The 24,505-nt window shown below is 44.5% G+C and overlaps 1 protein-coding gene across 2 annotated transcripts in view; it reads right to left on the reverse strand.

Annotated features, from left to right (window-relative positions):
- ophn1 (oligophrenin 1) overlaps positions 1-24,505 on the reverse strand; it is a 61,140-nt gene that overhangs the window by 11,590 nt on the left and 25,045 nt on the right. For both annotated transcript variants that reach the window (XM_073952370.1, XM_073952371.1), the window contains exons 18-22: positions 24,382-24,487; positions 22,723-22,882; positions 22,363-22,501; positions 19,572-19,880; positions 18,562-18,691 (exon numbers count right to left, since the gene is read on the reverse strand). In XM_073952370.1, coding sequence (XP_073808471.1) covers positions 18,562-18,691; positions 19,572-19,880; positions 22,363-22,501; positions 22,723-22,882; positions 24,382-24,487 — 844 coding nt within the window. The remainder of the gene's footprint in view (positions 1-18,561; positions 18,692-19,571; positions 19,881-22,362; positions 22,502-22,722; positions 22,883-24,381; positions 24,488-24,505) is intronic.

Genomic DNA, 24,505 nt, shown 5'->3' on the forward strand with positions numbered 1-24,505 from the left:
TCGTCCTCAGGATTGGTTTGCAGCCATAGACCTGAAGGACGCGTATTTCCATGTCTCCATTCTTCCACGCCACCGCCAATTTCTGCGGTTTGCGTTCGAGGGTCGAGCGTGGCAGTACAAGGTCCTCCCCTTCGGGCTCTCTCTGTCTCCGCGGGTCTTCACCAAACTCGCGGAGGGTGCCCTAGCGCCCCTTCGGCTCGCAGGCATCCGCATAATCAATTATCTCGACGACTGGCTGATTTTAGCCCACTCGCGGGAGCAATTGATTGTGCACAGGGACAAGGTGCTTCGGCATCTCCGCCTACTGGGGCTTCAGGTCAACCGAGAAAAGAGCAAACTCGCCCCCGTGCAGAGGATTTCTTTTCTCGGGATGGAGCTGGACTCGATCACCATGGTAGCGCACCTCTCCGAGGAACGCGCTCGCCTGTTGCTGAACTGTCTGAGGGAGCTTGACAGCAAACTAGTGGTCCCACTGAAGTTCTTTCAGAGGCTCCTGGGGCATATGGCATCCGCAGCCGCCGTCACGCCGCTCGGGTTGCTCCATATGAGACCACTTCAGCACTGGCTTCACGATCGGGTCCCCAGACGCGCATGGCACGCGGGCACACACCGGGTCTCGGTTACTCCGCTGTGTCGCCGCGCCCTCAGCCCTTGGAACGACCCCTCGTTCCTACAGGCCGGTGTGCCTCTAGGACAGGCGTCCAGCCATGTTGTTGTTTCAACAGATGCTTCCAACACGGGTTGGGGGGCCGTGTGTCGCGGGCATGCGGCTGCGGGCCTGTGGAAGGGTGCCCAGTTGCATTGGCATATCAATCGCCTAGAGCTGTTGGCAGTGTTCCTCGCTCTCCACCGCTTTTTACCGGTGCTGGAGCGGCAACACGTGCTGGTCAGGACGGACAGTATGGCGGCGGCGGCGTATATCAACCGCATGGGGGGTATGCGCTCTCGCCGCATGTCTCAGCTCGCCCGCCGTCTGCTCCTCTGGAGTCACCCGCGGCTGAAATCGCTGCGCGCCATTCACGTTCCAGGCACGCTCAATCGTGCAGCCGATGCGCTCTTACGACAGCTGTTACGCCCTGGAGAATGAAGACTCCACCCCGAGTCTGTTCAGCTGATATGGGCGCGATTCGGGGAGGCCCAGATCGATCTGTTTGCTTCCCCCGAGAACGCTCATTGCCAGTTGTTTTTTTCCCTGACCGAGGGCTCTCTCGGCACGGATGCACTGGCCCACAGCTGGCCTCGGGGCATGCTCAAGTATGCGTTTCCCCCAGTTAGCCTGCTCGCGCAGTTTCTGTGCAAGGTCAGGGAGGACGAGGAACAGGTTCTGCTAGTTGCGCCCCTTTGGCCCAACCGGACCTGGATATCAGAGCTCTCACTCCTCGCGACGGCCCTCCCCTGGCGGATCCCTTTGAGAGAGGACCTACTCTCTCAGGAACAGGGCACCATCTGGCACCCTCGCCCCGATCTTTGGAACCTCCACGTGTGGTCCTTAGACGCGAGGAAGACTTAGGTAACCTACCGACTGCGGTGGTCGATACCATCACTCAGGCTAGAGCCCCCTCCACGAGGCGCGCCTACGCCCTGAAGTGGAGTCTATTCACTGAATGGTGTGTCTCTCGCAGAGAAGACCCCCAAAATTGCCAGATTAGTGTTGTGCTCTCTTTCCTTCAAGAGAAGTTGGACAGCAGGCTGTCGCCCTCCACTCTCAAGGTTTACGTGGCCGCCATCTCCGCTTATCATAGCGCGGTAGCTGGCGGCACCGTGGAAAAGCATAACCTCATCATCCAGTTCCTTAAAGGTGCTAGGCGAATTAATCCATCTCGCCCCCCTCTCATGCCCTCTTGGGATCTCGCCCTCGTTCTCACGAATTTGCGATCCGATCCCTTTGAGCCACTCGAATCAGTATCTCTAAGATTTCTGTCCCTGAAGACAGCTCTGCTGGTTGCGTTGGACTCCATCAAGAGGGTCGGGGACCTGGAGGTATTTTCGGTCAGTGACTCGTGTCTGGAATTCGGGCCGGATTACTCTCACGTCATCCTGAGACCCCGCCCCGGTTATGTGCCCAAGGTTCCTACCACCCCCTTTAGAGATCAGGTAGTGAACCTGCAAGCGCTGCCCCGGGAGGAGGCAGACCCAGCCCTTTCTTTACTTTGTCCAGTTCGCGCTCTGCGCATTTATGTGGACCGTACTCAGAATTTTAGATCATCTGAGCAGCTCTTTGTCTGTTATGGCGGTCGGCAGCAGGGAAGTGCCGTATCGAAACAAAGATTATCCCACTGGATTGTGGATGCCATTTCATTCGCTTATTCGAGTCGAGGTCAGCCGTGTCCCCCGGGAGTACGTGCACACTCCACTCGGAGCGTTGCATCTTCTTGGGCGCGTACACGCGGCGCCTCTCTAACAGACATCTGTAGAGCTGCGGGCTGGGCGACACCCAACACATTTGCAAGGTTTTACAATCTGCAAGTGGAGCCGGTTTCCTCAAGGGTATTAGGTAACCCTTTGGTGATTGAGGAAACAACTCGGTAGGGTGTTGAAACACGCTTGCTGCGCCATTCTCCCTAACACGGAGGTACAAGCGCCTTTTTATCTGTCAGTAAAGTTCCCCGTCACGTGAGCCCTGCAGATTCCTCCGTGGCCCCCAGCACTGACTCAGCGGAGGAGTCACTTGCTGGCCCACTACGTTGTAGGTCTGCCCGCTGGTCAGCCCGCGTTTTGGGTATAGGTGCCTGCTATGCGTGATCCCCAATAGGCGATCCCATATGCTTATTCCGCCACGGTTAAGTCCCCCCCCTGGGCGGACCCGTGTCTTCCCTCTCCACTAACCACTCTTTTGCTATGCGTACTCCCCCTTTTTTAGGGCTAGTCCATATGTAATTCTGCCATCTATCCCCCCTTGGGTAACGGATGGCCTCCGCAGCATCCTCCCTATCGGGATTGCATGCTTCCCAACGTACTGTCGTATTTCCTAGAATTATCTAGATGATCACGACTTCCCGAAAAATATATCTAAATCCGTAAAACTTCTGTTGAAGTAGGATAAATTAGGGCCAGGGACACGTTGGAGGACCGCGCCTCCCATGATGTGGGTGCGTCACGCTTGCTTGACTATCCCCTCATCGGGGGTGTTGGTAAATTGCTGATGCCGCACACCTGCGCAAGCTTACGCTGCCAATTAATTTTATTCATTGGCCCGTTCAATACTCTCCAGACAAGCGGCTTCTGATCCGAATCCTCCCATTCGTGGATTCAATTAATCCACTCTATGGCACTTCCGTTCCCCTCCTCGGGGAACAAAGGGTTACTTCTGAAACCTCAAACGTTATACAATGACTTGCCTAATTACACTAATTAAGCCTTTGAATGTCACTTAAAGCAGAATACTAGTATCTTAAAGAATATCTAGTAAAATATAATGTACTGTCATCAAAGCAAAGATAAAAGAAATCAGTTATTAGAAATGAGCTATTGAATCTGTTGTCTTTAAACTGTAATTTAAGCATCTTCACTGTAAGAAAAAAACTTCAGCTACAAAAGTCCTTCAGTCAAGAGCAGTGAGGGATTTTCTTCTTTTGTTGTTTGATTGATAATAAAAACAGGCGGCAGCAGGAATATTGCGCGCTGTCACTTTAAGAATAGTGCAGCTCACAATATTCCTGCTGCCGCCTGTTTTTATTAAAGAGCCACATTAGGATGGTGTTAGATGTGTGTGCTCTGCTTGTCTCCGAGCCTGTACGAGGCTAAGCGCACAACAGCATGTGCTCTTTCGCGCTTTTAAAAATATGAATGATGTGCATCCCATGCTGCAAAAGTTACATTACAATACATGCTTTTAGTCATTTTCACACGGAACTGAGCTTTGCAGAGCAACAAATGTGTACAACTGGAAAGGGGGCGGTATTTGATGGAATAATCGTTTATCTCTTTTAATGGTTTTTCATAATCGTTAGAAGCTAAAACCGAATTTTTGATTAATTGCACAGCCTTAACCAGCACATTACTTATAATTCTCTCTTCATATAGTCGTATATATGGCTATTATACAGCCATTATACTCTGTGATATACAGTAGTCTGGTTTGTTAGTTTGTTGGATCCTATTGCTTTCTATTTACAATCAATCCGCTACAGAGTTTGTTTCAGTCAAGCTGATACCACATAATACAGGCGATCTCAGACCGATTGTTTTGGCATGGATCTGAGTGCGATTGCGGGATTCACAAATGCCAAACTGGGCAAGTGAGACCGGTTTCAAAACAGAAGTCTAGGTGTGAAAGCACTCCAAGACTGTATTTGCACGCAACTGACAAACAGTCGCAGACGAATGAAACTTTAGTGACAAGGCAGCAGATGCCCAGGCCATCGAGTAGTTCCTATTGTTGAGCCCTGATTTAGTATTAAAAAAATCAATAAAAACATCCCTTGACAATGTTCTGAGCAAAGTTTATAACAAAATATTTAGTTGATGAATAAACAATGCATCTGGAAATTTGAGCTCCTGATATAATATCATGAAAAAGCTCAAGTACTGACTACACTTCAAAAGTAAATATTTGTTCATATTTACAGGGGTAGTACACCCAAACATTGTCGTCATTTGTCATCATTCACCTGTCACAAACATGTTGTTTTTTTTTTGTAGAACACAAAAGAAGATATTCTTAAAAACCCGTGTCCTCAATAGTATTTGGTTTTCCTACACAATAGTCAATGGTTACCAGATTCTTTTGCGTTCAACATAAAATAACAACTCACTAAGGTTTGGATGGGTCAGTAAATAGTGAGTAATCGGACATTTTTAGGTGAACTACCCCCTAATATACATTTTCTGTGTTTAAGGAAATTGCATTGCACCAGGGGCAGTGCCTTTTTAAATAATACAGATAAAAATAACTCAACAATACAAAAGATGACTCAATCTAATACTAAAAAGTGTAGAGACCACTTGTTTCTACATGCTATGATTGAATATGATAAGTTCAAAGTATGATTCCGCAATTCAGTTTCAAGTGCATGGAGCACACGTTTGAATGAACAAAATGATAACATTAAAGGCAAGCAGCTCAAGCACTTAGATATCACTACTGTTGTCATGTCAAAGAAAAATGAAAGGCCTGCAGACACGATCTGTCAGTATTCAGCTTGATGAAATTAAAGGTACATCTGTTTCTGTGACTCGGGTTTGCCAAGCTTTGATGACTGTTGATCCGGTAATAATTGAAGACTATTAGCGTCCAACTGAACGTCAATCAAATCATTGATGAAATATATCGTTTCAATTGTTACTGCCTTAAGTTATTTAAAAACAAATGTTTAAAAAAACAACCTTATAATGTTTGGAATAAATAGGACATTAATGACATAGTGGAGAAAAATGGAGATTCTCTCACTGTCGAGTTTCTTCGGTTGAACACAAAAGAATGTTGGAAACTGGCAGCTACTGAAATCCATCTGTTATCAATGGTTTCTGGTATCCAACATTCTTCAGAATATCTTCTTTTGTGTTAAAGCAAAACAGAAACTCTTAAAGGTTTAGAACCATAATGGTGTCAATTTCAATTTCTGTGTGAGCTACTCCCTAATAACATTATTGATGAAAATCTGAAGTTAAATAATTTTTTTTTTCTGTTTATTTTTGTAGTCATCTGTATTTAAGCAGGACATTGTGACAATAGTAAATGTATCTGGCACATGAACTTACATTTGACTTATTAAATCCACCTCATTTCAGAACACTTCACGAGATTAAACCTACAATTTTGTTAAGCGATAACACTGTATTTACTGTCAAACCTGACGAGCCATTCAAAGTCATCTGTGCATTCACTTTAGTTGATAGTTATAAAATGACATTAGTTCCATTGCAGCGGCCTTCAGCTCAATTCGCAACTCGCTGATTTGATTTATTTAAATCTGTCTTCTTTGAAAAGTATTGTGCATTATTAACACCTTACGTTTTTCTAATTGCATTTACCATCAACTGTATTAAAATAACTTAATTCAGCCAGCAATTTATGTAACGCTTTTGTACTAATAATTTATTACATTATTACTTTATTTTTACATTATGAAACTAATCATCATTACCGCACCCTAATGCTCAAAAACTTTTGCCTATTTTTGGATAAAGAAAATGTTGTAATTTATATCTAAATGCTTCTTGTTATTAAGTTGGTTACTAAAGATTTTTCAATATTTAGTAAACAAAGAAAAAAGAAAAGCAAGGGAACCATGTGCAGGAACCTCATTTTCAGAAGAGAGAAAAAACCCATGAGACTATATGGAAAAACAAGAAGGAGAAGCAGAGCTCATCTAGAGCGGTATCCTCAAGTGTCTATGTGTGTGTGTGTTTGTGTGTTTTCAAGAGAAATCTGATTGAAACATTTCTGAGATAAGAAGACACATGATTGACCCGCATGTTTCCTCCAGCCAGAGCCGCTCTAAGATTACTGCTGCCTGCTTCTGCTCACACAACACTAATTACGAGGATTTGACAAGCAGAAACTTATACCTGAGTGGAGATTAGCAGTGGAATACAGTGGTATATAATATATTTACAGGGGCTTCCGAAAGGATTCGAGCACTCAAATAACTCTCTCAGTTCACTCAATCCCTGCAAATCCCCCTCTGAAGTTGAGCTCTCGGGGATATTTGCATTTCTGAGTGCTGAAACTTGATGTTATTTAATTGCGACTGTCAGGAAATACATTTAATATGCCTTTTTCTACCCTTAAAATAACCAAAACTTGTTGTTTGAATAAGAATTTAGTTTACATTCACACAGTTGGAAAACCATCACGCTAATAAGGACCGCTGAACTGACCTCTACCTGTGAATCATTAAAATAACTCTAGCTTTGTTTTCTGGAGGACAAAACCCCACAGTTTAGAGATCATTATGCTAGCTGTGAATGTTAAGGGCCTTGCTGTGAAAACGGCAAGTTAAGAGCATTCTTGACTCGGAGTTAAAGAGAAACAAATGTGTGTGGATGTCCCAGTAGGTTCTGACTGGTCGGAGGAACAATCAAGCCACCCACACGTCGGCCAGAAAAGGTCATTCCTCAAAAACTGTGCAAACCAGGAAATTTCCAGGAGAGCCAACACACAGTAAACACACCGCAGCCAAACGTCTCAGCAGTCCTGCAGAATGCTGGCCTGAAAAGCGGAGGAGCCCGTTCCTTTGAAAAGAGCTGTGTGAAAAGCTGTCAGGAGCTTGCCAAAAATGCAGAATGCTGATTAAGCTGCAATGTGGGAAATAAAATCCCGGTGATCCTTAAACAAATTCTAGGTGGCAATAAAGCTGCTCACGGCACCAAAAACAGCACTCGTGTGGTGAAGTACGGCAGTGATGATTCTGTTCATCACATCAAACTAGGCCTGCATTAAAATGACATTAGAATGAAGTGTGCGGAAAAGCCCAAATGTTTACAACCGTAAATACAAAGAATAAAAAGTCATTAAATATATATTATAAAAAACATTTAATAAGTAACTGTTGTAGTTTATACAGTTTTATTAACAGTTTGAAGTGTTTTTTTATTTTAGTTTTATTGGTCTGGTTGTTTGAAATTTTGTATTTTAGAATTAAACTGGCAACAGTTTAATTTATTAACACATTATTTAATCGCATAAGTTAAGATTAACAAATAACAACAATTCTACAAAATACAAAAGCAAACATTTATGAAAAATTTAACGACTGCTTGAAAATTCCCAGGTTTCCTTTTAACTAAAAGTTATTTCGCCACAACACATTTGGGGGAATTGCCAGACGACCAATCACTCTAAAAAGTAAAAAAAAAAAGGGCTAATGAATGCCTATGAATTGGCAAGCGCAGCTCCTTGCAGGTGTGGCTTATTATATTTAGCTCACATGTGGAGGTGAGCAAGCCGGACTTTTTTGGAGTGGGGGTCTGCGGGCCCGGAGGTGATGGATAAGCCCCCACTGTAATGCTCAGATCTGCGTGACAGGAGGCTTATATAAGAAGTAAATCCATCGAGCCCCCCCCTCTCCTTCTTCCTGGAGCTCACGCAGGTATTGATCCTTGTGCGCTTCTGACCTCACCTCCCTTGATAGCGAGGTGGCCACTAAGTACAACGCTATTACCCAGATGGTGGGCACTGCCACCTGGAGTGGTTTGCTGACCCTCATCTCAGGTGTGTGGACAATTTGAGCGTCGATCTTAATGGGCCAGGCCATCTTGTGGTGGGCTCAGAAGACTGCTCCCCCACTGGGCATTTCCGTGCTGGCTGCTCCTTTCCGAAAGAGGCTCGACTATGTGATTCAGTTCACCAAACAGCCTCCAAAGTTTACATGAGAGTATTTTACAGCGATCATGGCACTTGAGGCCATTGCTGTCCTTCTGGTGAAAGATGAAATCAAGCAGGTACCTCCAGCCGAGATGGAGAGCGGGTTTTACAGCCCAAACTTTATCATACCCAAAAGAGCAGTGGCTTATAACCAATTGCCAATCTGCCATTCATAATACCCACACAGAAACAAATCCTCTGATGCTTCCGTCCTCAGGATTGGTTGCAGCTATGAAGGTCACTCTCTCCTGTGTCTCGATTCACCCTCGCCACAGAGCATTTTTTCAGTGTGTGGGGTCTGGGCATGGCTTTACAAGGTCTTGCTCTTCGGGCTGTTCCTGTCTTCACAAACCTTGTTTGGGGAATGTGGGTTACGTACATTACCAGAACATTCCCCTTCTTGGGAAGTACAATGTGTACCTGGTAACAGACTATGGGAGACTGGAAAACAACGCAGCAGCTAAGCCTGTCACACTCCAGATGTGTGGTTTGCTAAGCAAAGCGTGAGCATACCAGCATCACCAAGAGGGCAACCTTCCAACATCTCCTAGGCCCTTAAATGACCATTACATGGGGAGGTTAGAATAACTTAATCGGGGGTCGTAAATGTGCTTCACCTAGCTAACGTAGACTAGGGATTTTACAAATACGACAGTGCGTTGGGAAACCATGCCAATGTAAATAAGGTCCAGTCCACGAACCCACGGGTGCATGATTGTTGCACACGGTGCCCCAGCCAGTGTTGAAGGCATCTGTTAATATGACAACATGTCTGGATACTTGTTCTAAGGACATACAGGCCAATAGGAAAGCAAGATCCGTCCAAGGGCTAAAGGTGCAGCGACACAGCGAAGTTATGTACACCTGGTGTGTGCCCGCGCACCGGACTACTCCTACGACTCCTCCGCTGAGTCAGTGCTGGGGGCCACGGAGGAATCTTCAGGGCTCACCTGACGGGGAACTTTACTGACAGATAAAAAGGCGCACGTACCTCCGTGTTAGGGAGAATGGCGCAGCAAGCGTGTTTCAACACCCTACCGAATTGTTTCCTCAATCACCAAGGGTTACCTAATACCCTTGAGGAAACCGGCTCCACTCACAGATTGTTAAACCTTGCAAATGTGTTGGGTGTCACCCAGCCCGCAGCTCTATAGATGTCTGTTAGAGAGGCGCCGCGTGCGCGAGCTCGAGAGGATGCGAAGCTCCGAGTGGAGTGCGCACGCACTCTCGGGGGACGTGGCTCACCTCGGCTCTGATAAGCGAGAGAATGGCATCCACAATCCAGTGGGAAAACTTATTTCGGTACGGCACTTCCCTGCTGCCGACCGCCACAACAGACGAAGAGCTGCTCAGATGATCTAAACTCTGAGTGCGGTCCGGATAATAGGCAAGACGTGAACTGGACAATAAAGAAAGGGCTGGGTCTGCCTCCTCCGAGGGCAGCGCTTGCAGGCTCACTACCTAGTATAAAACGGAGTGGTAGGAACCTTGGGAACATATCGTGGGCGGGGTCTCAGGACGTGAGAGAAAGCCAGCCCAATTACAGGCACGAGTCACTGACCGAAAAATGCCTCCGGGTCCCCAACCCTCTAATCGATATCAACGCGACCAGCAGAGCTGTCTTCAGGGACAGAAAGATACTGAGTCGAGGATCGAAGGGATCTGATGCGGCTTGTGTAGCGAGGGCGAGATCCTAAGAGGGCATGAAAGGGGGCGGGGTGGATTAATTCGCTTAGCGGCCCTGGGGAACCGGATGATGAGGTAATGCATTCTCACAGTGCTGCCAGCCACCGCGTCATGAGAGCGGAGATGGCAGCCACGTAAGCTTGAGTGTGGAGGGCGACAGCCTGCTCTCCAGCTTCTCTCTGCGTAAAGAAAGCACAACGCTGATCTGGAAAATTACGGGGGTCTTCTCTGCAAGAGACACACCATTCAGTGAATAGACTCCACTTCAGGGCATAGGCGCGCTCGGGGAGGGGGCTCTAGCCCGAGTGACGGTATTAGCCCCCGCAATCGGAGGTTACCTAAGTCTTCCTCGCGTCTAAGGATCTCCAAAGATCGGCGAGGGTGCCAGATGGTGCCCTGTCCCTGAGAGAGTAGGTGCTCTCTCGAAGGGAACTGCCAGGGGAGGGCTTTCGCGAGGGAGAGCTCTGACATCCAGGTCGGGTTGAGCCAGAGGGGCGCAACCAGCAACCTGTTCCTCGTCCTCCCTGACCTTGCACAGTAACTGTGCGAGCAGGCTCACTGGGGGAAACGCGTATTTGCGCATGCCCCGAGGCCAGCTGTAAGCCAGTGCATTCGTGCCAAGAGCACTCGGTCAGGGAAAGAACAACTGGAAATGAGCGATCTCGGGGGAAGCAACAGATTGATCTGGGCTTCCCCGAATCGCGCCCATATCAGCTGAACAGACTCGGGGTGGAGTCTCCATTCTCCAGGACGTAAGGCTGCCGTGAGAGCGCATCGGCTGCACGGTTGAGCTTGCCTGAATATGAATGGCGTGCAGCGATTTCAGCCGCGGATGACTCCAGAGGAGCAGACGGCGGGCGAGCTGAGACATGCGGCGAGAGCGCATACCCCCCATACGGCTGATATACGCCGCCGCCGCCGTACTGTCCGTCCTGACCAGCATGTGTTGCCGCTCCAGCACCGGAAAAAAACGGAGGAGAGCGAGGAACACTGCCAACAGCTCCAGGCGATATGCCAATGCAACTGGGTACCTTTCCACAGGTCCGCAGCCGGATGCCCGCAACGCACAGCCCCCCAGCCCGTGTTGGAAGCGTCTGTTGAAACGACAACAAGACTGGACGCCTGTCCTAGAGACACCCAGGCCTGTAGGAACGAGGGGTCGCTCCAAGGGCTGAGGGCGCGGCGACACAGCGCAGTAACAGAAACTCGGTGTACGCGCGCGTGCCATGCACGTCTGGGGACTCGATCGTGAAGCCAGTGCTGAAGTGGTCTCATATAGAGTAATCCGAGCGGCATGAAGCGGCTGCGGATGCCATATGCCCCAGGAGCCTCTGAAATAGTTTAAGTGGGACCACTCTCTCAGACAGTACAGCATCAGCTGAGCGCGCTCTTCTGAGAGGCGCGCTGCCATGGTGACCGAGTCCAGCTCCAGCCCGAGAGAAGAGATCCTCTGCACGGGTGCGAGTTTGCTCTTTTCTCGGTTGACCTGAAACCCCAACAGGTGGAAGTGCCGGAGCACTTTGTCTCTGTGCATAATCAATTGCTGCGAGAGAGGGCAAAAATCAGCCAGTCGTCAAGAAAATAGAGTATGCAGAAGCCCGCGAGCCGAAGGGGCGCTAAGGCACCCTCCACGGGCTTGGTGAGGACCCACGGAGACAGAGAGAGCCCGAAGGGGAGGGCTTTGTATTGCCAAGCTCGACCTTCAAACGCAAACCGCAGAAACTGAAGGTGGCGAGGAAGAGTGGAGACATGGAAATACGCGTCCATCAGGTCTAATGCTGCAGACCAACCCAGAGGACGAACGCACCGGAGGATGCGCTTCTTCGTGAGCATTCTGAACGGCAGCTTGTGCAGACAGCAGTTCAAAACGAGCAGATCTAGGATTGGTCGTGACCCACCACTCTTTTTGGGTGTGGGCTGTAAAACCCGCTCTCTATCTCGGCTGGAGGGAGCGGCTCGATTGCATCCTTCGCCAAGAGGACAGCAATCTCCTCTCGCAAGACAGGGGCGGACAGGGGGCTAACCCTGGTGAATACACACATGGGGGGCCGTTTCGCGAACTGAATCGCATAGTCGAGTCTGATTGTGCGTATGAGCCACCGCGAAGAGCTGGCCCGCGCTAACCAGGCAGGCAGAGCTCTCGCTAATGGACTCATCGCTACAATCGCTGACGTACCAGCAGTGGGGCAGCGCGGAGTGGGTGTGCAGATCCGGGAAGCGCAGGTCCCACGGAAAAGCTGGAGGTGAGATATTTACTTTCACTCCGCACCCAAGCTCCGGAGGGGAGGCTCGAGGGGTGGGAAAATGGAGTCCGTCCTCCCAGCGCTCGTGAGCCCATGGCGAAACGCACCGAATCTGCAAGCTAGAAAGCATAGCGTCCTAGACTGGCAGATTTCAGGCTGTCACATCCGGGGAAGTGGAAAATTGCTCTTTCATGATGTTTTCATGGCAGTAAAAAGTGCCGTTGGAAATGGGGCCCCGCCCTCCAGCAGGGAAAGAGCAAGTTCCCTCTTCTCCAGATGGCCTGTCCCAGGGACGCTTCACAGTCCGTTGCCGGACTTAGCGGCGTTCTGCGCAGGGGGGGCTGCCTGCTTCCGAGGTGCCCGCCGCGCTCTCTTCGCCAGAGGCGGGGGCGGACCAGCTCTCGTAGGCGGGCGCCCTCGGCGAGGAGCAGGTATGAATGGCACGGTGGGCAGAGTGGGCTATGGACCGCCGATAAAACATCACCCATCAACTGCTCTCTCACCGCCTTGAATTCCTGGGTGAATTCACAGACGGTGTCGCCGAACATGGCTTGGGATATGGGGAAGTCAAGAAAGCGGACTTTGTCGACTTCGCGCATATCAGCCAGGGGTGGCGCTCCTGGATCACTAATGTGGACATCGTCCTCCCCAACGCACACGCAGTGGACTCAGTAGTCCAAAGAGCTAAGTCGGCGGCGGTGCGGAGCTCGTAAGCCTGGGTTGGACCCACCCTCGTGCAGCTCGGCCAGCGCCTGCGCTTAGTAGCGATGGTAGGTGGCTAACGCATGCAAGGCGGAAGCAGCCTGGCCCACAGCTATGTAAGCTCTAGCTCCGAGGGAGGCAGATAACTTACAGGCTTTGGATGGGGGATGAGGCTGACCCCGCCAAGAAGAGGCGCCGCGCGGATTGACCGCCATGGCGCACTCAACCTGAGGAATCGCCACATACCCCTGGCTGTTCCACCGTCAAGAGTGGTGAGGGTGGAGGGACACGCAGCACGAGCAGAGAAAAGTGCTCTTCAAGACTGCGTGAGCCTCCTGTGCACCTCCGGGAAGAAGGGAACGCCCCTCTAGTCGGTCCAGCCACGGAGCTGGGGGATAAACCATCTCCAACCCACGGCCGAAGCAGCCCGGGAAAGCACGGCTAACATGTCCGTTTCAGGATCCGTAGTGACAGCGCTCACCTGCCCGGAGGGGGCGAGCGGGTCTGGATCATCATCGGACAATGAAAGCCCACCCTCCGATGCCGCGGTGGACGTCTGGTCTCCGGTGTCATCGGGCGTAAGGGCTACCATCTGTTAGACGGATCGCTTCCCCCGCCCGAAGCTTGGATGGAACGCTTAGAGGAGCGGGAGGTCCGCGGGCCCGTGGGTGACGGATTATCTCTCGCTGAAACCCTCAGATCTGCCCGAGTGCCCGCTGCAGAGCAGGGGACAACTGGGGTGGTTCGCCCTTTTGCAAAGGCTAGCCGCGATCTTTACTGCGCAACAGTCATAGCATCGCAATGACCACATGAACTGCCCGCGAGCAGTGCATTAATATGCTGGACCCCCCCAGGCATGCAACGCAGTGCCCGTGCCCATCATCCGAGGACAGGAAACCACCGCATCCAGAAACGCACAGTCGGAGCGCCGTCCTGAAAAGACTGTGACTGTGTTGCTCTTTCTGTGAAGTTTGCAACTTTATACGCACCGCTCTGGAGGACCGGACTCAAAGAACGCCAGGCAAGGGAGAAACCCAGCTCGACCGTCTGCCGCTGCGTGTACACACTCTGGACCGAGAGAATGCTCTTGTTCGCTCAGAATCGCTGGTCACAGCAGGAGGAACCCTCATCGACTCGATCAGAAAGTCTCTGAAGCGAAAAGGATGGCGTTTGCTCGCTCCAGGTGTGCTTATATGCTGGGATAATTGGCAATGAAGCACACCTGTGCAAGCTTACGCTGCCAATTCATTGCATTCATTGGCCCGTTCAATACTCTTTCAGACAATAAGGCTTCTGAACCGAATCTTCCCATTTCATCCACTTAATAGCACTGTAGTTCCCCAACCGAAGGGGAACTGCTTTTTCATTGAAAATTTTGGTACCGCCAGCCCAGAGTCGAGCACTGCCAAGAACTCCTGAGTAAAGTCCCCAACACTGTCGTCGAAAGGGCCAGCCTGCAATATAGGTGTGTTGAGAAAGCGAGCTTTGTAAGTATCCCACATATCTGCCAGGTTAAGCCAGAGGTGGCCATCGTCTTCCCCAGGGCACAGGTGGCGAATTTGGTGGTCATGAGAGCATAATCGATCGCCATGCAGAGCTTGTGCATTAAGCCCGGGAAAGACCCACGCGTCTCAGCCAACTTCTCTGCTTGGTAGCGTTGATAGGTGGTCATAGCATGCAGAGTGAAAGCAGTCTGGTCCGCAGCAGTGTAGGCTCTACCCGTGAGAGACTCAGACATGCTGCATGCTTTGGACGGGAGTTTAGGTGGATCTCTCTAGCTGAAGGTCCCTTGCAGGCAAAGATTGACCGCAAAAGCACGCTCCACCTGGGGAATTGCATCATACCCCCTAGCTGCTCCACTATCGAGGGTGGTGAGAGAGGGTGGGCACAAGGTCCAGAGAGAAAAAGGTGCCCTCCATGCCTAAGTGAGCTCACTGTGTACCTCAGGGAAGAAGAGGACGGGGGCTTGGAAGGCTTTGCCTTCTTGTTGGCCCCCACGTAACACCAATCTAAGTGGTCCGGCCGCAGAGCTGGGGGAAAAGCCATCTCTAGTCCTACATGCTAACATGCTAGCTAACATGTCTGATTCTAAATTCGGGGCCTCGCTAATAACCCTGGAGGGTGGCAACGGGTAGAGATCCCAATGCAGAGATGGACATCTGGTCCCCGGTGTCATCTAATGAGATTGCAGCCTTACTGGAGGATGGACGGGCACCCTCACTCGAAGCTGGGACAGAGTACACTTATGAGGAGTGAGAGGTCCCAGCGACTTGCGGGGAGCAAGAGGGGTAGCGCATCCTAATACTACAGTATGCCACAACCTCAATGAGGGCAAGAACTGTCTGCGAGCTATGCCTCAACATGCTGGACTCCAAGACATGTTATGCAATACTCGTGCCTGTCATCCGGGGCTAGGATACCACCGCATCCAGAAACACACAGCCAAATCTTTTCCAGGACATCTGCTCTCTTAGAGAAAACTGCTCTTTTAAACACCAGTGAAATGCCCAGGGGATGGGAAAGGAGCCAAGTTTGATCGCCACTGTCGCGTCTTCGCCCGCACTGGTGAGGAAACTGGTTTCTTCAGGAAATCGGGATACAGATAGAAGCTCTTCAGTCTCAGTGAGAGGAGTGAAGCAAAGAATCTGATGCTCGCTCTGCTGATGCCAGCTGATACACTTCAATATTGACTAATCACTGGCACCTGCAGAGCCAAGCTCTGCAAACTCATTTGGCATTTCATTGACCCTTATCTTTCTCTTCAGAGTGATTGGTCGTCTAGCGATTTCTTGTAGTCTGTTACCAGACGCACACTTGTAGTTCCCATAAAGGGGAACACTTTAGTTTAAGGACCATTTGGCTTTTTTATACCTGCCTATTATTTAGATATCAGTGATTTATTTGTACATAAAAAGTACCGATTCTGAATGATCTCATTCTACATCCTTTATCCTACCCAATACCTAAACCCAACTTCTACTCTAAAGGGCGATGAAACTCCCCTGTTTCAGCAGGGTTTTTTCATTATTTAAGTGTGTGAGAGTGAGGTTGAGGTGCAGTTTAGATGACCACAGGACTGGCCTGTTTCTCTCACTTCACTTTTGGCTCAGCTGAAAGAGCTCTTACTCTTTCAGTGAGCAGAAAAGCTCGGGCAAAACATGACTCAGTTTGAAGACAAAGACTTCCTAGTTTGTAGTTTTTGCACAGCGTGTTCAACCTAAGAGCTGTCGTCTTATTGGTTTTATTGCTTGTTCTTTTGATATAGCTAAACGGAAACAATTACCGTAAATGAATGTGATTTGTATTGTTTGTAAAACATATAAGTACAAGTCTTGCTAAATCATGAATGTTTTTTATAGATTAACTTTTATTTATTCACTCACTTTGGCTTATTCCCTTCTGTATGGGGGGTCAGCTTGTGTTAAAATCGATTTTTTTCAGCAAATATCATAAAATATTTAAAACATTTGTTATTATTATTTTTTCTTAGAATGTTAGTTTAACCTTATTTTAATAATTCCATGCTTTTATATAAATATATGTAATATTTATTTTTCAAACAAAACAGATTATGCCAACACAAAAAATATGCCAAAATTAATGTTTATACATAGAAATATGTTCTCTTGTCTTAAGGGTTACTATAACATACGTAGAAAAGTTGTTTTGTTAAAACATATATATTTTTTAATAAATTAAAATACAACCAAAAGATTCTGGTTTTAAAGTAATAATGATGTTTTACCTTATTTTAATATTAGTATATTACCCTCTCAAAGACAAATTAGACGGAGACAAATTAATAAAAAATATTATCAGTCATTTGAAATGCTTTCAATTATTCATATAGTAATGTAGATCAATAAATACAATAGTTTACAATAAAGTCAAAAGTTTGGGGTCAGTTTTTTTTCCTTTTTTTAAGATAATGATTCTGTTCATCAAGGCAGCATTTTTTTAAAGTTAAAATTTTTTTTAAATTGGTAAATATTTATTACATTTTTAAATAACTTCTTTCTTATTTTATGTAGTTTCAAATTAAACTATTACTCCAGTCATTTTTGCTTTTATTACTATTATCATTAATAATAAAATTTATAATAATAATTAAAAATAATAATAATAATAATAATAATTTCACAATAATAACATTTCACAATTGTTCAATTTGTACTGTATTTAAAGAAATGCAACCTTGGTGAGAAGGAAAAGTTTATTTTAAAACATTTTAAAATCCTACTGATCCCAAACTTTTGACCGGTAGTATATATTTATCATTAAATATTACATTGAACTACACTGAATTATTATGTTTAGAGAACAACTTTAAGTAAACATCGGATTTACAAGAAATATATTTTTAAAGGTTTGTAACAATTATCATAATTTTTTGTAAAGTTTTTGTCTAGTAAAAAAAGATTTTAAGAGACTTAATATTGTTGACTCAAAGTCACAAGTGTCTGCTGTGTTCCTCTTTATGATATAATTTAGTCATTTTTGTCTAAATGTTAGTTGAACAAAATGACTTTGATTTGGTTCAAAAATAAATTTTACAACATGTGTAAATATATATTTATGTTATAAGAACTAAAATTTGTCAAATGATGTCTTATTTAGAGTCTTATCTAAATGATGTCTTATTTTGCTTTGACTTATTTAGTTTTTTCTTTTAAAAACATCAAGAAAGTAGCACCACCCAATTATTATTATTTAGGGTCCGCCAAAAATACAGATTTTTTTTTAAACCCTTTGTTGGACACTTAATAAAATACTCATAAAAGTAGACCTAGGTGTGTTAACCTTTATGACTTTAATAATACATAAAAAATATATATTTTAATCAATGTTAATGTAGTGGTTGATCACCCAATAAAGGGTTAAAACAGACAATTCAAGTACTTAAGTAAACAAACTAAGATCAGCTAAGACTAAAATCATTTGAACTGTCATCAGAAACCACAGCATGAAACATACATACAGTTAACAATTAGCTAAATTTTGCATAAATAGTGTTAATTATTAAAGCTGAACTCTATGTTGTTGTTTTTTTTAAGTTTAGTTAGAATTAGAAGACAGATAATCAAAATGAAAAAAATGTGGAAATGTAAATATCCTGAAAACAAAAAACAATATTACAGCTGATTACAAACTGTTTTGGCAGACATGCATATCTAGAAGTGTGCAGCTGTACAGTGAGAGAAAGTGTGCTGAAAAGGCAGACCGCCGGAGAATGTTCATCCTTCTGAAGGTCAGTGATTTCAGACACAAGACTAAATGAGCATCCCAGTGGCATGAGAACAAAAGCAACAAGCTTACAATGACCACAATCAAAGTCTTCAGCTCAATCCAGCTGTGAATGCGTTGCGCAACTTTAAAATTGCAGTGGACAGGTGTCGACCAAACAACTGGAACAATCGAGAGCAAATTGGCCTGGATAAATTTGTCAAAATCTCACCTGAGCGTTGTGCAAAGCTGACGCATCGTTCAGCCCAACGCCTTAATGCATGTTTATGATAGTTTATGATAGAATCACACAAAAAGTCAAGTTACAATGTTGAGTTTGAGCAATGAAGCACCCCTGAGAATGATGATAAATGAGCTGAAGAGGGTTTGTGTACTCACTATGATGGTGGAGTGTCTTCATTTGGAGGTTTACTGAAGAGCCGTGAAGGGGGGTCTGGTGGTCGAGTCGGGGGCCTGCAGATGGAACTCTTCTCTGAGAAAGATCGTCTTTTCAGACCCTGTGCCTCTCCTGTTACACACACACACACACAAACCTGTTAAACGGAGTGTGTCCTAACATTGTAATTATTATTGTGTGTTCTGCTATTGTGTGTAAAATGTTTTTTATTAATTTAGATTCCATGTTAATTTGCTGCCAAAACTGTATTTATGTGATATTTTTCGTTTCTTTTAGATTTCTTTTTAAAAATGTTTCAAGTAAATTAATTTTGTGACAGCATATTTTAGCTTGCTTAAATATTTTTTTATTTACATTTCTTATTTATTTATTTTGATATTTTCAAGAAATGTATGACTAGAAGTTAATCACAAATTTAAATATATCAATTTTTAACTTAAAATCTTGACGATTTAAAATTATATAAATATATATAAAACTATATAAATATATATAAAACTATATATATATATAAATATAATTGGCTAAATATAAACATATATTTGCATTTCTTTCAAAATTGAGGATTTAACTATCATTAATTTTAAAGATATAAAAAGGAAAACCACTAAAATATCAATATTGTTAATAGCAGATATTATTTTTAAAAATTGGCTATGGTATCAGTTCAGAAAAGCTCAAAAAATCTTTTAATAAAAAATATTTTATTTATTAATTTATTAATATGGTTTTCCTTTACCTTTCATGATGCTTTAACAAAACATTGGCATTTTTTGGTCTACTGAAAAAATATTTTAATGAATTTTAAAATGAACTTATCAGCTATGCATATTTACATTATAGTATATTTAAATACAAATGTGATGTATATTTACTGAACAATGTACTGACTAAATGTTGATTTTAGTTTTACTTTAAACTCTTTCCTTCATGTCAAGGTGAAGGAGAGTTTGATCACGTGAGTTGCCAGCTGCTGCTGCTGCTTGTTTACCAGTTGTTCCCTTGAGTTGTGTCCTCTTCTGGAAAGACTGAGCGCGGTTCACCGTGCCCCCGGAATCCCCATTGGTGGTGGCGTCTGACCTCAGGCCGTCCTGTATCCGAGCATCAAAACGGCTGACTTCAGGCTCCAATAGCCGAACAGCAGGTCTGGGATGAAGAGGTCTCCTGGACGTGGGAGAGGAGAGTGGGATGGATGGAGGAGAGATGGAAGGAGGTATCAGTTTTGTTCTTTGTTGAGGAACGGGGCCGCCGTCTCCCTCAGGTTCACCATTATTGTGTGTGGCACCATTCAGCTCTCGACCTGCAAAACACACAGAGCCAGTCAACGTAGGAAGTTTAGATAAAACACTACCAAACATCTGGCGGGTCAGAAGCACAATTGTAGCCGTTTATCCCTGACCATTCCCCAGAGACAAGATCCTATCAGGGGTGTTGTTAAAATTTAAAATTTCCTGTTCCTGCAGTTTTAGCTTATAAAGGGAGGCAGTGATAGTTCTGATAAATAAATAAAGAGAACAGCTTGACAGGCACTCTGTCCTCTTCTGTTTCCACAGTACAAAGAAATACAAGGCAATAAAGACTCAACTGGTCAAAATCAAATCACACAAAGCGAGTCATTTCATTCCAATGGCTTCAACATTATGGCAGAGCAGAGTTTAGAAATGAAAGGAAAAGTTTCTAAAGAAGCCATGAACCGCTTAGCCAAACACGCTGATTTTTATCAGCTCGAGCCACACGGTCAAAGTACATATCTGTCAGGCTGGATTTATTCCTTTTGAAAACCTTGACCATTTTCATCTGAGTTTCATTATCTCTTTAAATAGAAAATACATTTTCTTCAGTCTGGAATTAGAGTTATTACCTCCAAATGGTACTTTAAGCCTATAAATTTGATTTCAGATAAATTTTTCAGTTTACAGCTAGCATTTGTGTCAGACTTTAATGATTCTACCACACACTGATGAGGTTTTAACGCAGAGAAAAGTGCTTTTAAAAGTGTTTCATTAACTGTTAGAGATCAAAAATACTTAATAGGCATGAAAGAAGTGAAAAGTGATATGAAATCTGGTTTGACTCCACTTTATAGTGTGAATGGATGAAATCAGTCTCATTAAAAAAAAATAAAAATAAAAAAGATGTTATGGCTATGTGAGAAGGACATGAGTGTAAAACACAGCTGTGTGTATGTGTGTGTGTGAATACCATCAGTCAAAACAACCAGCTGCTTGCGAGCTGGCCAAACTGGACACATTTGCATGAACACGCATTCACAAACACATTCGCATTCTGGCAGGAGTTCCCACTCACACACAGACACACACAAAGTTGATCCTAATAATCCTGTATTCTCAACAGAACACTGAAAACACAGGGCCAGGGCCATCACAATCCATGATTCAACTGAAACTCAACAGGTGGCCTGATGCTCACTTACGCACACATGCACAAACAAGATCCCGCCACCAACTACGACACACAGGAAAGAAACAGTTGAGATCCACTCCAAATAAAAAAGGAAGTACAACAGAAGGGAGGAAGAAATATTTATTCCGCTGATCTGAACAAGCAAAGAACCAGCATGCTTTAATAAGCCAAATTTCATGAATATACAAACGAACCAGAGTCATATTAATAGATTGATGCGCGCATTCATTTTTGATCAAGAGGGAGAAGAAAAGCTCAGATGTTAATAATGAAAATAGCTTATGAGAGGAAAAAGGGTCCTAAAGCCAATCGAAAACAGATTGAGAGAGGCTCATAAAAGCATGCAGGCATTAGCTCTCAGACACACAAGGTAGCGAACACAGGACACACACGATGGCATTCCAACCCTGGTACGTACGCACGCACGCACCAAAAAACACAAGTATGCACCCTCGCAGATCCAAAGGCGTTGACAAACGCGCACACACACACACACATGCTGCAGAAGGGCAGGTAGTCGTTTAGTTTTCATGCTCTAGTGAGTGTGCTATTAGCTTGACTGTTGTTAAACACTACATAACACAGCTCACAATGAGGGGAGGACAACATGTCAAAGAACCAACCAACATTTATCAAGGCAGACACACATACGCATACACACGCCCTGCGGATTTAATCATAAAATTCACAATGTGTATGGAGGGGCTTCTAAACTGGCACATGAGGAGTGTGTGTGTGTGTGTGTGTGTGTGTCTGTGTGCTTGTGTGTGACAGCAAAATCAGGGAGGTTTAGTTTTATTTTCTTCATTTAGAGAAAATCCCTTAAGGAGAAACAGATCCAGTCCGAGGTCCCTTCCAGAACACAAGAAACTTGATCAGGTGTTATGTGTGTGCGCTCGCTTACAACTTTAGGAAACCTTTAGGTTTATGTGTGTGTGTGAGTGTGTGTGTATGTGTGTGTTGTATTTAAGCCCGCAGCACAAAAAACAGGCTTTGCAAAAAGAGAAAAGACAAAAAAATAGAATGCTAAAAGACTGAAAGCAGACAACTCGAAGAAAAATCCTGCGCAAGATCATAAGATCAAAATACAATATATTGATATAGATCTTTAACACATAATATAATGTTTTATGTGGAACTGAGTAAAAAAGCATGCTAAAAAATCAAATCTATAAAAAACAGCTTTCATTTATGCTAAAGATAATTTCCTTAAAGAAAAAGGCAAATTTAATTCACATTCATGAAAAAATCTCTTATAAGGCAATAAAAAATGCATTATATTTATATATAATGATGTGATGATGATGATGATGAGGACGATGATGATGATGATGGCTATGATGTCGAAAGCTATTTACGCTCAAATGCGGGAGGCTGAAGACCAGTGTAGACACGAGCTGGGCGTTTTGAGATGGTGATTGGCTGTCGTCTTCGTGGTGACACCCTTGGAGGCGGGACAGGAGGTGGTACGCTTTCCTCAGGAGGACCTTTAAAGATCTGACAACACAGATGATATTAATTACAAAAAAGTATGATATCATCAAACTCTGTCAATTTCAGAATATCACTGAAAGCTGATAAAATGTTTACAAAATCTGAACAAAACAAACATTTTTTTTTTTTTTACTCAGACAAAAACCAGTTTGTTGCATATCTCTTGCGTAATAAGATAGGGAGATAAACTGTCCCCTAATTGGCTAGAGAGCGGCATGTCTGACCTTGCTGTAGTCCTCAATAAGAATCTCCATGACGATGTTCTGGAACTTAATATCCAACATGGCCGCTACCGTCTCCTCCTCTGCTCTCATAAGAGTGGGGCCAAATATTACACCCATATTGGACACAGTCATAAGATTTTCACTGCTGTGGCTGCAAACACTTTAAAAACACACACACACAGAACAGACAATGCAGTGAGGGTCACGATACAGAGATTGTCCCTGCGATGAGTGCTGTACTTGTTTGGATACAACTAATACATGCATAAGGTATCTGTTACACATTATAATGCTGGTTTTATTACAATAATGCTGTCTTACAGGGCCAGTTTCAGAAAGTATGTCCTTGTCGGACAAGTGTCAATGTCACCAGCTGACAGAGATTGAAGATTGTCACAAATAAAGTGTGGTTTTGGATTGTGTCATTGTACTTTGTTTGAAAAATTAAAGCCATCATGGAAACTCTATACAGTGATAGATTTTTTTCTTATTATTCCTTGTCTTATTTATTTATTCCTTATTGGGTGAGGGATTTAATGGAATGTACAAAAATACATCTAATTTTCTGGCCCGTACATATGTTAAAATTTATAATTCACTTTTATTTATATTAAAAGAAATTAATAATTTTATTCAGCCAATAAAATTAAATGAAAAGTTACAGAAAAGAAATTAAATTATCAATCTTTACTCATTCATTCATTTTCTTTTCAGCTTAGTCCCTTTATTAATCAGGGAGTCGGCACAGCGGAATGAACCACCAACTTATCCAGCATATGTTTTAGGCAGCGTATGCCCTTACAGTCGCAACCCAACACATCCATTCACACACTCATTCACACACATACACTACGGCTAATTCAGCGTATTTAATTCACCTCTACTGCTTGTCTTTGGACTGTGGGGGAAGCTGTAGCACCTGGAGGAAACCCACGCTAACACGGGCAGTTCATGCAAGCTCAACAAAGAAACGCCAACCAACCCAGCCAGGGCCAAATCAGCGACCTTTTGCTGTGAGGCGAACTTGCTACCCACTGCGCCACCGTGCTGCCCCAATATCAATCTTACATGAGACTATTTTTAATAAATGTTTCAATGTAAAAATTGTCATGAATTTAAACAAAAAAAAAATTTGATTGTTGATAATAATCAATAATGCTTCTTGAGAAACAAATAAGCATAGTATTATGATTAAAAAGTGATGTGGAAGATTGGAGTAAAGATGCTGAAATCTTAGCTTTGCCATCATCACAGTAATGAATTACACTTAAACGGTAACATTATTTCAAACAAAATTTAAGTTTTACTGTCAAATCAACGCAGTCTTGGTGAGTATAAATCAATATAATCCTGAATTGGTTAGCATGAAGCTTAAGCTACTGTATGTGAATATGCTGTTTGCTTTACTCAAGATAATTTAAACTCACAATGAGTCAGGGAGCGATAGATCAAAACATTCACACACACAGCCTGTCACATTAACCAAAAACACATATTTATAAAGGTACACCCTAGTAAGCTGGGTAGCGGTTGGAAAAACCACAGCCTTAGTGTGTGTGGGTGTGAGCGTAAAAGTGTATTAACATATCTGTCTGTCTGTCTGTCTGTGTGTGAGTCTCTGTGTGTGTGTGTGTGTGTGTGTGTGTGTGTGTGTGTTACCTGACCAGGTGTTTGATTAGCAGTTCCAGCATCTCTCTGTTCCGCTCGGGGAGTTTGTAAACAAGTGAGTGAACCGCCCCTAACCGATAGTCCAGATTCTCTGACTCTGAGAAGTAAAATGTGG

The sequence above is a fragment of the Danio rerio genome, chromosome 5, assembly GCF_049306965.1.
Source record: "Danio rerio strain Tuebingen ecotype United States chromosome 5, GRCz12tu, whole genome shotgun sequence".
In the NCBI taxonomy this organism is placed as follows: Eukaryota; Metazoa; Chordata; class Actinopteri; order Cypriniformes; family Danionidae; genus Danio; species Danio rerio.